General features: G+C 40.7%; 1 protein-coding gene across 1 annotated transcript in view; it reads left to right on the forward strand.

Annotated features, from left to right (window-relative positions):
- The window catches only part of Wdpcp (WD repeat containing planar cell polarity effector), a 275,150-nt gene that overhangs the window by 161,014 nt on the left and 100,339 nt on the right, over nucleotides 1-13,797 (forward strand). Inside the window, exons 10-11 of the mRNA XM_050140767.1 lie at nucleotides 2,086-2,695; nucleotides 12,533-12,721. Coding sequence (XP_049996724.1) covers nucleotides 2,086-2,695; nucleotides 12,533-12,721 — 799 coding nt within the window. The remainder of the gene's footprint in view (nucleotides 1-2,085; nucleotides 2,696-12,532; nucleotides 12,722-13,797) is intronic.

A 13,797-nucleotide genomic window follows, 5' to 3' on the forward strand; every position in this document is an offset into this window, starting at 1 on the left:
TCTAGGCCAGGGATCAAATGGAGTTTGGTGTGACCTATTCCAGTATCTTGTGTTCTAGGCCAGGGATCAAATGGAGTTTGGTGTGACCTATTCCAGTATCTCGTGTTCTAGGCCAGGGATAAAATGTAAATCACTAGTCAGTTTGTTGCCCTTGAGAGATTTGAACAGAAAAATGAAATTAAAGCCATGCAGCTTAAAGATTGAATTGGTACTGAGGTGTTAGATTAATTCTTAAAACACCATGAAGAGCTGGAGAGAGAGCTCAGTTGCTAAGTGCCTGGCACACGGTTTGGAGGCCTAAGGTCAGGTCTCTACGCTCGCCCACATCAAAAGCTGGGTGTGGTGTGCACCTGTGGTCCCAGTGCTTGGAAGCAGAGACAGGAGGGTCCCTGGGTTTCATGGTGAATTGGAGAATTCCAGATTCAGTGAGAGACCCTATCTCCAGAAATAGAGAATATTGAGGAGGGTACCCAGCATCCTCCACAGTGTGTATGCCCACACGTGCACAGTTCAAGAGCAAAGACACAGAGCCAATGTCAGTACGCATTCCCCTTTCCAGCCCAGCATTCCTTGACACTGCCAAGTGTGCCTTTTGGAAACGGTGTGACTCAGAAGGAGCTGTTAAAATGGTTAGAAGAGCTGCACTAGTAATATCTCCATTACTTCAGTTTCACATATAAGAAAATTACTTTGGTGACATAGTGCTAACCCAGAGACAGATCACAGCCAAATACAATCCGAATCTTCACGTCCTTTGTGTGTGTGTGTGTGTGTGTGTGTGTGTGTGTGTGTGTTCTGTGCAGTCTGGAGAGTATAGGGAATCTAAGATAACAGGTTCAGTTTTCAATGAGTGACTATTAACTGTATACTGAACTAGAGTAAAGGGCTAAATAGTGAGACAGAGAGATCATCAGACCGTCAGTGCACAGAATATCCAGTGGAGAGCAGTGAGCTTTGTCTCCATGGCTGACCTGGCTGTGGTGGAGCTTGCAGCTTTCCCTCCCCACAGCAGGCCTTGTTACACCATGGAGTAAACAATAGTGGCCTCCCTTGGAGATGGCCACCTGGTAGCTGCTCTCGGGAACCCAGTGTCTTTACTCTTGGACAGTTGGCAGTCCTCCCCCATCCCTGTCAGAGCTGACTTGGGGAGGGTAGCCTCTCCTCAGACAAGGGACCTTGGAGGACGCCTTGAGACTAAAAGCAAGTGTGTAGCCCCGCTTCCTAAGGCTGCGTCTCAGCGAGTTCAGACAGCATGAGACAAGTTACTCACACAATGTACACTGCAGGTGTACAGTTGAAAAGTCTTAGAAAAATGTTATCTCATATTTCTACATCATGTGGTGGTTTACTTTTCGGGCAAAGTGTTTAACCCCATTCTTTACTTTCCCCCATTTTCACATGAATAAGCAAATAGCCTGTTTTCTTTTTTCCTGCTTTGGTGTTTCTGTGCGCAGGTCAAATAAATTTTTCTTTTCTACACTAAAGATGCTTTTAAATTGTTTTTTCACAAGTTTTAACATATATCATTTATTAATTTTTATCTTATCTCATCTAAAGCTAGCATGTTACATTATTTCTTTCTATTGAGAACTTGTTTAAATAGCAATGTGTCATATTTTTGTTTTTATGATGGCAAAATCATTTTGTAAGACTTGATTTAGCATGAAAGCTTTTTTCCTTCGTCTACACAGGCAATCATTTATTGATAATTTCAAAAATGTTAAGGGTGGTGTGTGGAAAGGAGATTATTACCTAATCTTTTAAAGTCCCCCCAAAATTTTCTAACTTCTAAATATATTCTGCTAGTCTGATTGTTTTAATAAAATTCCACTTTGCTAGTTTTTATATGAAACATATGTGACTTTAAGTGATTTTCAAATCTATTTAAGACTGGTAAATTTTAGTTTCTGATGCTGAAGCTCTGCGGAAATATTTATATGCCCTGTGTACCCGTTTACTGCTGTTGCTGGTGTCTAAGATGCAGTTGTTGGTCTTTAGTGGGTTCTGGATTAAAAAGCCACCCTGTGCATGACAGCTGAAGCAAGACCAAGGTCTTTCTTAATGTGCTTAACACATTTCTTACAGGTTCTGAGTTCTGTTCGCACGGAATGGAATCCTCTGGATGTTAGCTTTGGCGCCAAACAACCTCATCAGGTGTTGACGGTGGAGTGCTCTATTGGTGTAGACAAGGAGCCCATGGCTGACAGCTGTATCTATGAATGTGTCCGGAACAAACTCCACTGCGTGTCAGTTACCAGAATACCATTAAGATCGAAGGCCATCAGTTGTTGCAGGAATCCTACTGAAGACAAACTGGTTGTGGGCTGTGAAGACTCTTCATTAATCCTCTATGAAGCTCACCGTGGAGCAACCCTTTTGGCCCAGGCTGAACTCTTGCCTTCATTAGTAAGCTGCCACCCAAGTGGTGCCATCCTGCTAGTTGGCAGCAGCCAAGGGGAGCTGCAAATTTTTGACATTGCTCTAGCCCCCATTAATATCCAGCTCTTGGCTGAAGATCGCCTACCCAGGGAGACTCTGCAGTTCAACAAATTCTTTGATGTTTCAAGCAGTCTTGTTCAAATGCAGTGGATAGCTTCTCCTCTTGTTTCCCAGAAGCCTGAAAGAGGAGAAATCTGTGATCTCCTTTTCCTCAGGTTCAACAGAGGACCTGTGGGAGTGCTGTTGTTTAAGCTAGGTAAGTCAACTAGACTGTAAGTTCCTTGTTCATGTTGGCGACATAGGCAAGGCATCAAGCTAGGGTCCAGATGGAAGGTTTTCTGTTTGCCATCCCATAGTAGCTCTACTTTTCAGTGATTACTTAGAGATTCCTTGAAAATGCTTGTGGGTGCTTTTCTAACTAGTGAAGGAATAGTGAATAAAATGAAGACTTTGGAAATTGTGTTAATTGCCTACATTGATGGTTTAAAAGTTTGAATCTTCAGAGCTGGAGGGATAACTTAAGGGTTAAGAGTGTCTACTGTTATTTCAGAGGACCTGGGTTAGTTCCCAGTACCTATGTGGTAGCTCACAACTACCTGTACTCCAATTTCAGGGGACCTGATGCCATCTTCTGGCCTTCCCAAGCACTGCATACACATGGTACCCCCTAAACTCAAGTAAGCGCATGTGCTTACACACAAATATATATAATAAATATTTTTTAAAATCTGAACTTTCACTTCTAATTTTTCTGAAATAATTGTCTAAAATATTCCCTAAGAAATAGGTAGATCAGAATTTAAAAATTAATTGAATTCATCATGAAAAACTGTGTTATAGAATATAACACTTTTCTACAAAAATTCTTTTAGATTTTCTGTGTCTGTTGCTGCCCATATTGAAATTGTGTAGAGCAAATGTTTAGAAAGAAACTAAATCAGATACTTAATTAAAATCTGTTAAAAAATATTTGTGTAACTTTGTGGTTTTGTTTTTGTTTGTTTTTTTCATTTTAGATGAAATATCTAAAGAGCTTTCTTAGTGTCTATTATATATTATAATAAAGTGATATGGCCTTTAAGGTTTTAATATATATAGCTTTTTAAAATAATTTAGCTTTGTAACGTTCCACTGGGGAACCTTAAAGTGAAATACCATTCTGAGTTTTCTATTGCCAGGTATGTATTGAAAGAACAAGAACTGCTTAACATGGTTTTGTATAATATTCTCTGAGGGACTTAGGTTTATAAAAACATTTTTTAAATTAACATACATTGTGTACTTGGGAAAAATAGGAAATTTGAAAACCTTAGATGATTTGCTGTGGGTGCAGAGTTATATTTTAGAGACATCACGGTGTTTGTCAAGCTGCAGTTGCTTTCTCTGTTTTCACACTGCTCTGTTTGCCTCCAAATTGAACGTAAGATGTGTCTGGAGAAAATGGCCTGGTTAACCTGAGGCATAGAGTGTGTATAAGGATGCCCGTGTTCCTTCTAATAGTGGAAATGCTGTTGATGGCTCATAATGGTAAAATTGTTAAAAAAATGTTTGGAATCTCTGTTATTATAAAATAATCCAGTTAGACTTTGCCCAGCTACTTTTTAGCAGTTGTATGTCTCCATATACAGCACTAATTAAAGTGGATGTTTGATGTTTTCCATGGCTGTTAAAACATACACAGCCTCTCTCTCTCCTACCTTTTCTTTCCCTTCTCTGCCCCCCTCCCTTTAAATTGCTCAGCTGCTGTCAAAGAGACTGCTGTCTGTCCATTTATACCTAGCATCCTCTCTCTCTCTTCCTTGTGGGCATCCTCACAACAGCTTTGTAAAAAGCACAGTTTTGTCTTCCTGTCTCTAGCGCATTTGCCTTCTTCCTAAAGTAAACAGGCTCTCGGTGTAGGGATTTAGAGGGCTTCCTGCTAATTGCCAGCCTGTAAACTTAATTGGACTGTCTCCCCGGGCACTGTTCCTAAATCAATTAGGCAATGAGTTGGCTGTCACCTCTTTCCCAAGAAGGTCTCTTGGAATAGAATTATCCAATAGAAGTCAAGCTTTCAGATAGAAAGGTGATAACTTCTGCAACTGACATTTATCTTTTAAATTGTATTTTCATTTAAGTCTCCAGGACAGGGAAACTGCAGTCTTCCAGTTTAGCTCTTTGAAAGAGCTAAATGTGGAGTATCTAAGGATTTTTTTTGAAGCTTTGTGTCCCATTTTTAATTTATTATGAAATTAATATTTATATCAAATTTTCTTTCATGGGAGGAGTAGATTACTTGAAATAGTAGATTCCAACCAGCATTTTTTTTTTAAAAAAAAGAGAACCTAGTTTTAAAGAACAGATTTTTCTTATGATCTGCTACTAAATACATCCAAAAATTAATATACTTCTTGAATTAACACAGAGCTGATTCTGGGCATCCGTGTGGCATTTTCATGTATAATTCAAGTTACTGCATATGTAAACAGGTAGTTGCATGCACAGCGCTCCCGAGAGAGCTTTATGAGACTTCTTCTCAGACGCTTCTTATGCAAGCCTTTGGAAAATTTGACATGAAAGGTGTAGCTCACGATTTAAAATTGTAAAGACAAACCATAGATCATGGTTTAAAATAGAACGCTGTCACATGTAAACATGTCAGTGGCGGATGCCAACATGCTAACATTTTTGGAGTTTCACTGTAGAACAGGTCAGTTAGCATACTGCTGTAGGAAAATTCTTAAGGATAGATGTTCCATTCTTTTTTATAATTTATTTTTAAAGAAAACAAACTATCTTCTTTCATTTTACATACCAATCTCAGTTCCCACTCCCTCCCCTCCTCCCATTCTCTCTACCTACCCCCCACCCCACCCCTGTCCACTCTTCAGAGAGGAACATTGCTTAGGGGACAGTCCAAGGCCCTCCCTACTATATCTAGACTGAGCAAGGTATCCATTCAAAGAGAATAGGTTCCCAAAAAGCCAGTACATGCAGTAGGGATAAATCCTGGTGCCACTGCCAGTGGTACTGCAGTCCACCCCGGCCATGCAACTGTCACTTATATTCAGAGGGACTAGTTTGGTTCTATGCTGGTTCCTTCCCTGTCTGGCTGGAGTTGGTGAGCTCCCATTAGCTCAGGTAGACTGTTTCAGTGGGTGAACCATCATGGTCTTGACCTCTTTGCTCATATTCTCACTCCTCCCACTCTTCAACTAGACTTTGGGAACTCAGCCCAGTGCTCTGCTGTGGGTCTCTGCCTCTGTTTCCATCAGTTGCTGGATGAAGGTTCTATGGTGATGTTTAAGATATTCACCAATCTGACTACAGGGCAAGACAAGATTGGGCCCCCTCTCCACCATTGCTTGGGTCTTAGCTGGTGTCATCTTTGTGGATTCCTGGGAATTTCTCTAGAGCCAGATTTCTTGCTAATCCCATATTGGCTCCCTCTATCAAGATATCTCTTTCCTTGCTCTCATCTCTGTCCTTCCTCCATCTCGTCTATCTCGTTCCCTCAAGTTTTCCTCCCCTCTTCCCTTCTCCCCTTCTCTTCCTCTTCTGCCCTCCCTTCTTCTCCCACCCCAACGTTCCATTCTTACTCCTCTTAATGGTTACACAAGAATGCTGGGAATGTAAAGGAAATCTTCAATGTTACAAGAAGGCTTCCTGATGAGGGTTTTCTTGAAAAGCAGAAGTGCCATGCTCCCAATATTGTGTTCTGAAAAGAGTAAGTACACCACAGATGATAATGGGCTAAGAAAGAAATCAGAGAAACATCACCCTTCACAATAGCCAAATATCAAAAAAATATCTCAGAGTGACTCTAATCAAACAAGTGGAAGACTTGTATGACAAGAACTTTAAATCTCTGAAGAAAGAAATTGAAGAAGACACCAGAAAGTGGAAAGATCTCCCATGCTCTTGGGTAGGTAGAATTACCAGAGTTGAAATGACAATCTTACCTAAAGCAATCTACAGATTCAATGAAATGCTCATCAAAACCCCAGCAAAATTCTTTACAGACCTCGAAAGAACGGTACTCAATTTCATATGGAAAAGCAAAAAACCCAGGATAGCCAAAACAATCCTGTACAATAAAAGAACTTCTGGAGGCATCACAATCCCTGACTTCAAACTCTACTACAGAGCTACAGTACTGAAAACAGCCTGGTATTGGCATAAAAACAGACAAGAGGATGAATGGAACCAAATTGAAGACCCAGATATTAATCCACATACTTTCAAACACCTGATTTTTGACAAAGAAGCAAAAAATATCAAATGGGAAAAAAGCATATTTAACAAATGCTGCTGTCATAACTGGATATCAACATGTAGAAGAATGAAAATAGATCCGTATCTATCACCATGCACAAAACTCAAGTCCAAATGGATCAAAGACCTCAGCAAAAAGCCAGCCACACTGACCCTCATAGAAGAGAAAGTGGGAAGTACACTTGAACGCATTGGCACAGGAGACCACTTCCAAAATATAACCCCAGCAGCACAGACACTGAGAGACACAATTAATAAATGGGGCCTCCTGAAACGGAAAAGCTTCTGTAAAGCAAAGGACATGGTCAACAAGACAAACGACAGCCTACAGAATGGGAAAAGATCTTCACCAGCCCCAAATCAGACAGAGGTTTGATCTCCAAAATATACAAAGAACTCAAGAAGCTGGTCATCAAAAAAAAAAAAAAAAACTGAGTACAGACCTAAACAGAGAACTCTCAACAGAAGAATCTAAAATGGCTGAAAGACACTTAAGGAAAAGCTCAACATCCTTAGTCCTCAGAGAAATGCAAATCAAAACAATTCTGAGATTCCATCTGACACCTGTAAAAAAAGGCTGAGATTAAAAAAAAACACTGATGACAACTTATGCTGGAGCGGATGTGGGGTAAATGGAACACTCCTTCATTGCTGGTGGAAGTGCAAGCTGGTACAGCCCCTTTGGATGTCAATTTTCTTAGAAAATTGTGAAGCAACCTTTCTCAAGGCTCAGTAATACCACTTTTGAGTATATCTCCAAAGGATGCTCAATCATGTCACAAGGACATGTGCTCAACTATGTTCATAGCAGCATTGTTTATTATAGCCAGAACCTGGAAACAACCTAACTGCCCCTCGATCAAAGAATGGATAAGGAAAATGTGGTACATTTACACAATGGAGTCCTAGACAGCAGAAAAAAAAATGACATCTTGAATTTTGCAGGAAAATGGATGGAGCTAGAAAACATCATTTTGAGTGAGGTAATCCAGACCCAGAAAGACAATTATCACATGTACTCACTCATAAGTGGTTTTTAAACATAAAACAAAGAAAATCAGCTGACAAATACAATTCCAGAGAACCTAGACAACAGTGAGGACCTTAAGAGAGACATACATAGATCTAATCTACATGGGAAGTAGAAAAAGATAAGATCTCCTGAGTAAATTGGGAGCAAGGGGACCTTGTGAGAGGGTTGAGGGGCAGGGTAGAGGCAGGGAGGGGAGCAGAGAAAAATGTTGAGCTCAATAAAAATCAATAACAAAAAACAAAAAACTGGGTTAGTTTTGAGAGGGGCCCTGGTTGTTGTCCTGAGATGTAGAGCTTGTCCAGTCTCACCACAGTCTGTCCAGCCCTTTCTGCTTTTTTTTTTTTTTTTTTTTTTTTTTTTTTGTTTTTTTTTTTCGAGACAGGGTTTCTCTGTGGTTTTGGTTGGAGCCTGTCCCGGAAACTAGCTCTGCAGACCAGGCTGGTCTCGAACTCACAGAGATCCACCTGCCTCTGCCTCCCGAGTGCTGGGATTAAAGGCGTGCGCCACCATCGCCGGGCACCCTTTCTGCTTTTTAAATGCGCTAACACCATCAGCTCTTCTCTTTAGCACAGGCTCTCTTCTGGTAGTTAGCACTTCAAGGAGTTTACCTGCCCTCCCTCACCCCCATTCCACTAATTATGAGTGTGCCATGAAGGGCAGACTGCTAGTGCTAGCCCTAGGCTGGTCTGCCACCACTGTCACTGTGACCCTTTACTTTGCTGTCCTTCCTACCTGCCGTGGAACTTAGTGCATAAACAGGCCCAGGCCACCTCATCAGAAATGAGTCTTCCTTGTCAGTGTTTTCTTTTTGCTTCTGAACAAGTGTTCCCCTTTCTTCCATGGCCAAAGTCACGGATGTGACAGTGAACACCATGTTCCCTGACATGTGTGCTTCTCAGTGCCCCCTTAGCGCCGTGACCGTGATAAAATTCTTAAGGGGGATCATTGTAACAGATCAGATTTGGTCAAAGATTATCCAGCTTGTAATACTCAGTAGTGTAGCTTCCTCTCCAAGGCATATGCTCTCTGACTCGTTTTCGGTGGTGGTGGTGGTAATGATGGTTTATGTTTATCTACATGAATGGCCCTATAGTGTCCATATAGAGCCTGTAAATTTGAGAATAACCTAATTGAAGCTAATATCTTTTGGCTCATTGGGTTTTGAAAATCCTAGGCCCTGTCTGTATGTTTATGTCTGTCTCTCTAAAAATCAAGAAGTATATGTGTGATTTTTGAGAACCTTTGTAAATATTTTCTTTAAATGTCATTTTTTATAATTTAATAGCTGAATAACACTGAGTTATTTTGGTATTATAACTTAATATATGATGATAGCTAATTGCTGTAAAAGATGTCAAATATCAAATAGTATGTGTTTTATAAATATACATATATTCTAAATATAGAATACTGAAAGACTAGAGGAGGAAATACATGAAAGTAGGAAGACAGGTGGAAAGGAACACGTTAGAAAAGTAGGAGAGGCTGAGAGAGGCAGTGGAGAAGAGGTAGAAATGGCTTGTTTTCTCTCCTGCATAGGACATGAAAGCAGAGGGGGCCATTTAGGAGGAAGGGGATCAGCAAGGCTGCAGGTAAGGAAGGGCAATGGAGTTTCAAAGACAATCAAAGTCCAGTGACACATATTTAAGGGCATGTAATAATGGAATCCATCAATTCTGAAAAGGAGAGAAAAGAAATGGAGGAATAATGTTGGGTGTCTGCACAGCTTTGTTGGCTCTTGATCTCCTCGTTCATTTACAATGAACTTCTATTCCAAACAGCATCTGCTTCCTTCACTTTAGAGAGGAAATGGTTTTATTATCAAGTTTGTTGAAGTATAATCTGCATAAATAAAATATGTCCACTTAAAACACTTGTCAGTGAGTTTAATATATGCATTCCCAAGGCTGCTACCACATACAAATATTTCCATCACACCGAAACGTTCTCCCAAAGTCCCTTGTAGTTGACCCACCGTCCTCAATGCAGATAAACACTGCTTTGATTTCTCTTGTTGTCGATTAGATTGGCTTTTTATAGAATCCCATAGAAATGTGACCATAGAGTAAATACTCTTGGGTCTAGATGTTTTCACAGTCAGCATTAACCGGAAGAATCTTCCATATTGCTGTCAGATGTAAGTCAGTTTCCCTTCAAGGTGCCTCATAGTCATCCCTTCTATAGCTACGCCATGATACTTTGTTATTCTTTCAACTCTTGGTGGACATTTGGTTTATTTCAGGTTTAGCTAAAGCACCAAAAATGCTCCATACTTTTATGACCACCTCTTTATATGGACACATATTTCCACTGATGTTGGGAAAAGCCTCGAAATGGACATTTTCAGGGCCTTGTGCTACTTTAAAAGAAAGCTGGTGTTCTAAAGTGGTTGTGCAGTTTAGCGTGTCTAAGAGCAGCGAGAGCAACGGTGGCTCCACGTCCTCACTTGACATCAGTGGTCTTTTCAGCTTCAGCCGCTGGAGCACATGGCTAGGATTGTCCGTTCCGTTCCCCTGATGACTTTTGCAGTGCGCGTCTTCGGGTTAGTGCCGTATGTTTTCTTTATTGTTATTTTTCTTTTTATTCAAATTTTTATTTTTCAAAATTTAACAACCACTTCTCGTGGACTTTGAAGATTTGTTTTATATTAATCTTGTGGGGGGCGTATGTGGACATGCGAGTGCGGTACAGGGTCCAGACGAGGGCGTTGGAAACCCTGGAGCGGGACGTGAAGGGAGTTGTGAACTGTGCGGTACAGGGACTGGAACAGTCAGTGTGTGCTCTTCATTGCTGAGCCGTCTCTCCAGTTCCTCAGGGTTTAATCTCAAGTGATAAATCTCACTTACTGACATATTTTTGTCAATATTTGGAGATTTCCTAGGTATCTCTCTGTTTTTATATCTAATTCCTTTGATGTTAGACGATCTAATCTAGTCGTCTGATTTCCAACCTTTGAAATGTACTGTAGGATGTTTTATTACTCTGAACATGCTTTAGCTTGGTTCACGTTCTATGTGTCCTCAACAAGAATGTATGTTCCACTGTTATTGGGTAAAGTGTTTTATAGCTGTAGGGTTGAGGATGGAGCTCATTTGGAACAGGCATGGTTGTGTATACCTGTAATCCCAGCATAGGAGAGGTAGAAACCAGAAGATCAGAAGTTCAAGACCATCCTCTATAAAGTATCCGAAGCCACCTGGGCTACATATGAGCAGTCATGATAATAAATAAATAAATAAATAAATAAATAAATAAATAAATCTATTTGGTGATTTTTTTTCAGTGATAGTGTTTTTCAAGTATTTTCCAGAATTTCTGTTTCTGTATCCTCTGATTCACGAAGGATGCACTGAAATCCGTTATCTACTTGGGTCCTCCCACCCTGTTCAATTCTGTCCGTTCTTGTTCCTTTATTCAGAACTCTTTTATTAGAAGTATTTAAGACTTTTCTATTTCTTCATGAATTTTAAATCCTCTATCATGAGAGTTTGAATTCTAGGTTATTTTTATTTTTATCTTAAGCCCTTTAACTACGTCTTCCTGTTGTTTTCTAGTTTGCATAATTTCAGATGCAAAGCCTATTGTCACTCACTTCTTGTTTCTCTGTGTCCTGTGTCTCCTCCACCACCATGAAAAACAATTGTCCTTCCTTTTGAACTGTTCCACTGTGATCATCTGTGGATTTGCTCAGAGCAGCCTCCTTCCTCCTCTTGTTCCCAGTAGCACTGCTGCTTCTGCCTGAGGTTGGGAAAGAGGCTGCTTCAGTCCCTGCGAAGCTGCTGCACAGCCGCATCTCCTGCCAGAGCTGCCTGATTTACGACTGGGACTTGCAGTGCTGGACACGGGCGCATGAGTCTCTGGGTGGTTACAGCGTTGACTCTCCCAACTCACAAGGAATAGTAAAGTTTTACTGCTTAGTACACTTAGGGCAATTCCCCAGATTCCCTGTCAAGCTGGGTCTTGTTAGACGCAGCACAAGTAGGTTTGTTCTTTGCTTTTTATATGTCATGGTATTGGCATGAAGAAGTTCATCGTCTTTCTCATGAACTAATGTATTTTGAAAATCAGGAAACCTATAAATAGTCTAGTTAAATTCTGATGACAGTAATAAAAGAATTACAGTAATATTTTATAATATTTTATAGCTTATAAAATAATTTCACAGGCATTTTCTCATTTAGTTTTATGATTATTTGTACCAAGTTTTTATAGACTTATCTAAATCAGTAAAACACTCGCTGAAGAAAAATTACAGTTAACATTTAAATTTTTTCCTTTGGTGAATGTGGAAATTGACATATTTGTGTGTACGATTACACGTGTGTATGCATGCGGAGGCCAGAGGTCAGTTCTGGAGTCTTTCTCAGTTGCTCTCCATCTTTCTGGTCTCTCTCAGCTTGGAGCTCTCCTGCTCAGCTAGCCTGGGTCACGGGCGTGCGCCGCTGTGCCTGGTTTTTCACGTTGGCTTTGGAGGCTGGACCTTGGGTCCTGTGCTTCCTCACCAAGCAGTTCATCAGCTGGGCCATCTTTCCAGCCCTACTTTTAAAAGATGAAAACCCAAACCAAACCAACAAAACCAAAACACAGTGGAATAGTGCTTAAGAGGCACAGTGTTGCTATTTAACAAGCAAACATAGCTGCTGGCCTCTTCTGTCTCAGCCTGAACTCCTCCTAGTGCCCCTGCTCTGTTGGGATGGGAAGTGGATCTGTTTTATTTTGAAGGGGCAAACCACTGAGCCTCTGTGTGTTTTTCCTTTCCGTAAAGAGTGTGTTTGGTTTTATTGCTTTACTTGTGTTTTGTGACAGGCATCCTCACTCGAGGACAGCTGGGTCTGGTCGACCTCATCCTCCAGTACCTCCACTGCGATGAGGTGAATGAGGCCATCAACATCCTGAGCAGCATGAGCTGGGACAGCCTGGGCCAGCAGTGCTTCATCAGCATGAGCGCCATCGTGAACCACCTTCTTAGACAAAGGCTCACTCCAGAGAGAGAAGGTCAGACCCATTACATCACATCAGTGGTTTCAAGTGTACATGAAACCCATTTTGAGTCAGTATTAGGATGTTTGTTAGTTATGCTATTGGAAACTGAAGGAGGAAAATATTAATGGTATGTTAAAGCTGGAAGGATATCAAAAAATTATTTCCAGATGGTAGTTCCTGTGTGGCGTTTGTCAATACAGAGGACACCTTTTCTGCCCGTGTTTGTGCTGGAATTCACAGGGTTGTTGTCACACAGTTCAGTCAAACTCATGTGTACAATGTGTTCAGATTTCAGAATTCAATCAGAAATTTCATTTAATCTGTTTGCATAGAAAGGACACCAAACCAATATTATTCTTCTCTCATATTAAACACCAATGTTTTTCTCACACGTAAGACCTCTGTCAGACAGTAGTTGCCCACACTCCCTGTGTGTGCATCAGGGTTGTCTGTAGCCCAGGCTGTGTCAGGGTTCTCTGTAGCCCAGGCTGTGTCAGGGTTGTCTGTAGCTCTGGCTGTGTCAGGGTTGTCTGTAGCTCTGGCTGTGTCAGGGTTGTCTGTAGCTCTGGCTGTGTCAGGGTTCTCTGTAGCTCTGGCTGTGTCAGGGTCGTCTGTAGCTCTGGCTGTGTCAGGGTTCTCTGTAGCCCATTCCTACTTGTCTTCATCCTTTGGATCTTTGCCTCTGATTTCCATCTCCCTTCTGCTGCTTGGCTTTCCTCATCTTTTTAGGAATTTGCCCATAGAAATCCAAGATGTTTATTGTTGAGGTAGAGAGCACTGAGAAAACAAATGACACACGAGATATAAAAACAGATTTTTATATCGCTCAATATGAGTTGTTATTCCTTTCCATGATATAAAATGTATCAAATGTATTTCATATCTTTGGCTACTAATATTAACATTGGGAAATTATGACTGGACAGTATCACTTAACAGTACAGGATAAGAAAATTAGGGTAGGTCTGTTCCTCGAGAACATTTTCTTTCTTAGTATTTTTAGTGTGTTTTAATAGACTTTTTTCATTTTTATTACATTTCCAAAATAAACAATAAGTGATGCAGATTCCCCTCTGTATTCTGTGAAT

This window comes from Alexandromys fortis, unplaced genomic scaffold (assembly GCF_014885135.2).
Source record: "Alexandromys fortis isolate MF-2015 unplaced genomic scaffold, M_Fortis_MF-2015_v1.1 scaffold_7, whole genome shotgun sequence".
NCBI lineage: Eukaryota > Metazoa > Chordata > Mammalia > Rodentia > Cricetidae > Alexandromys > Alexandromys fortis.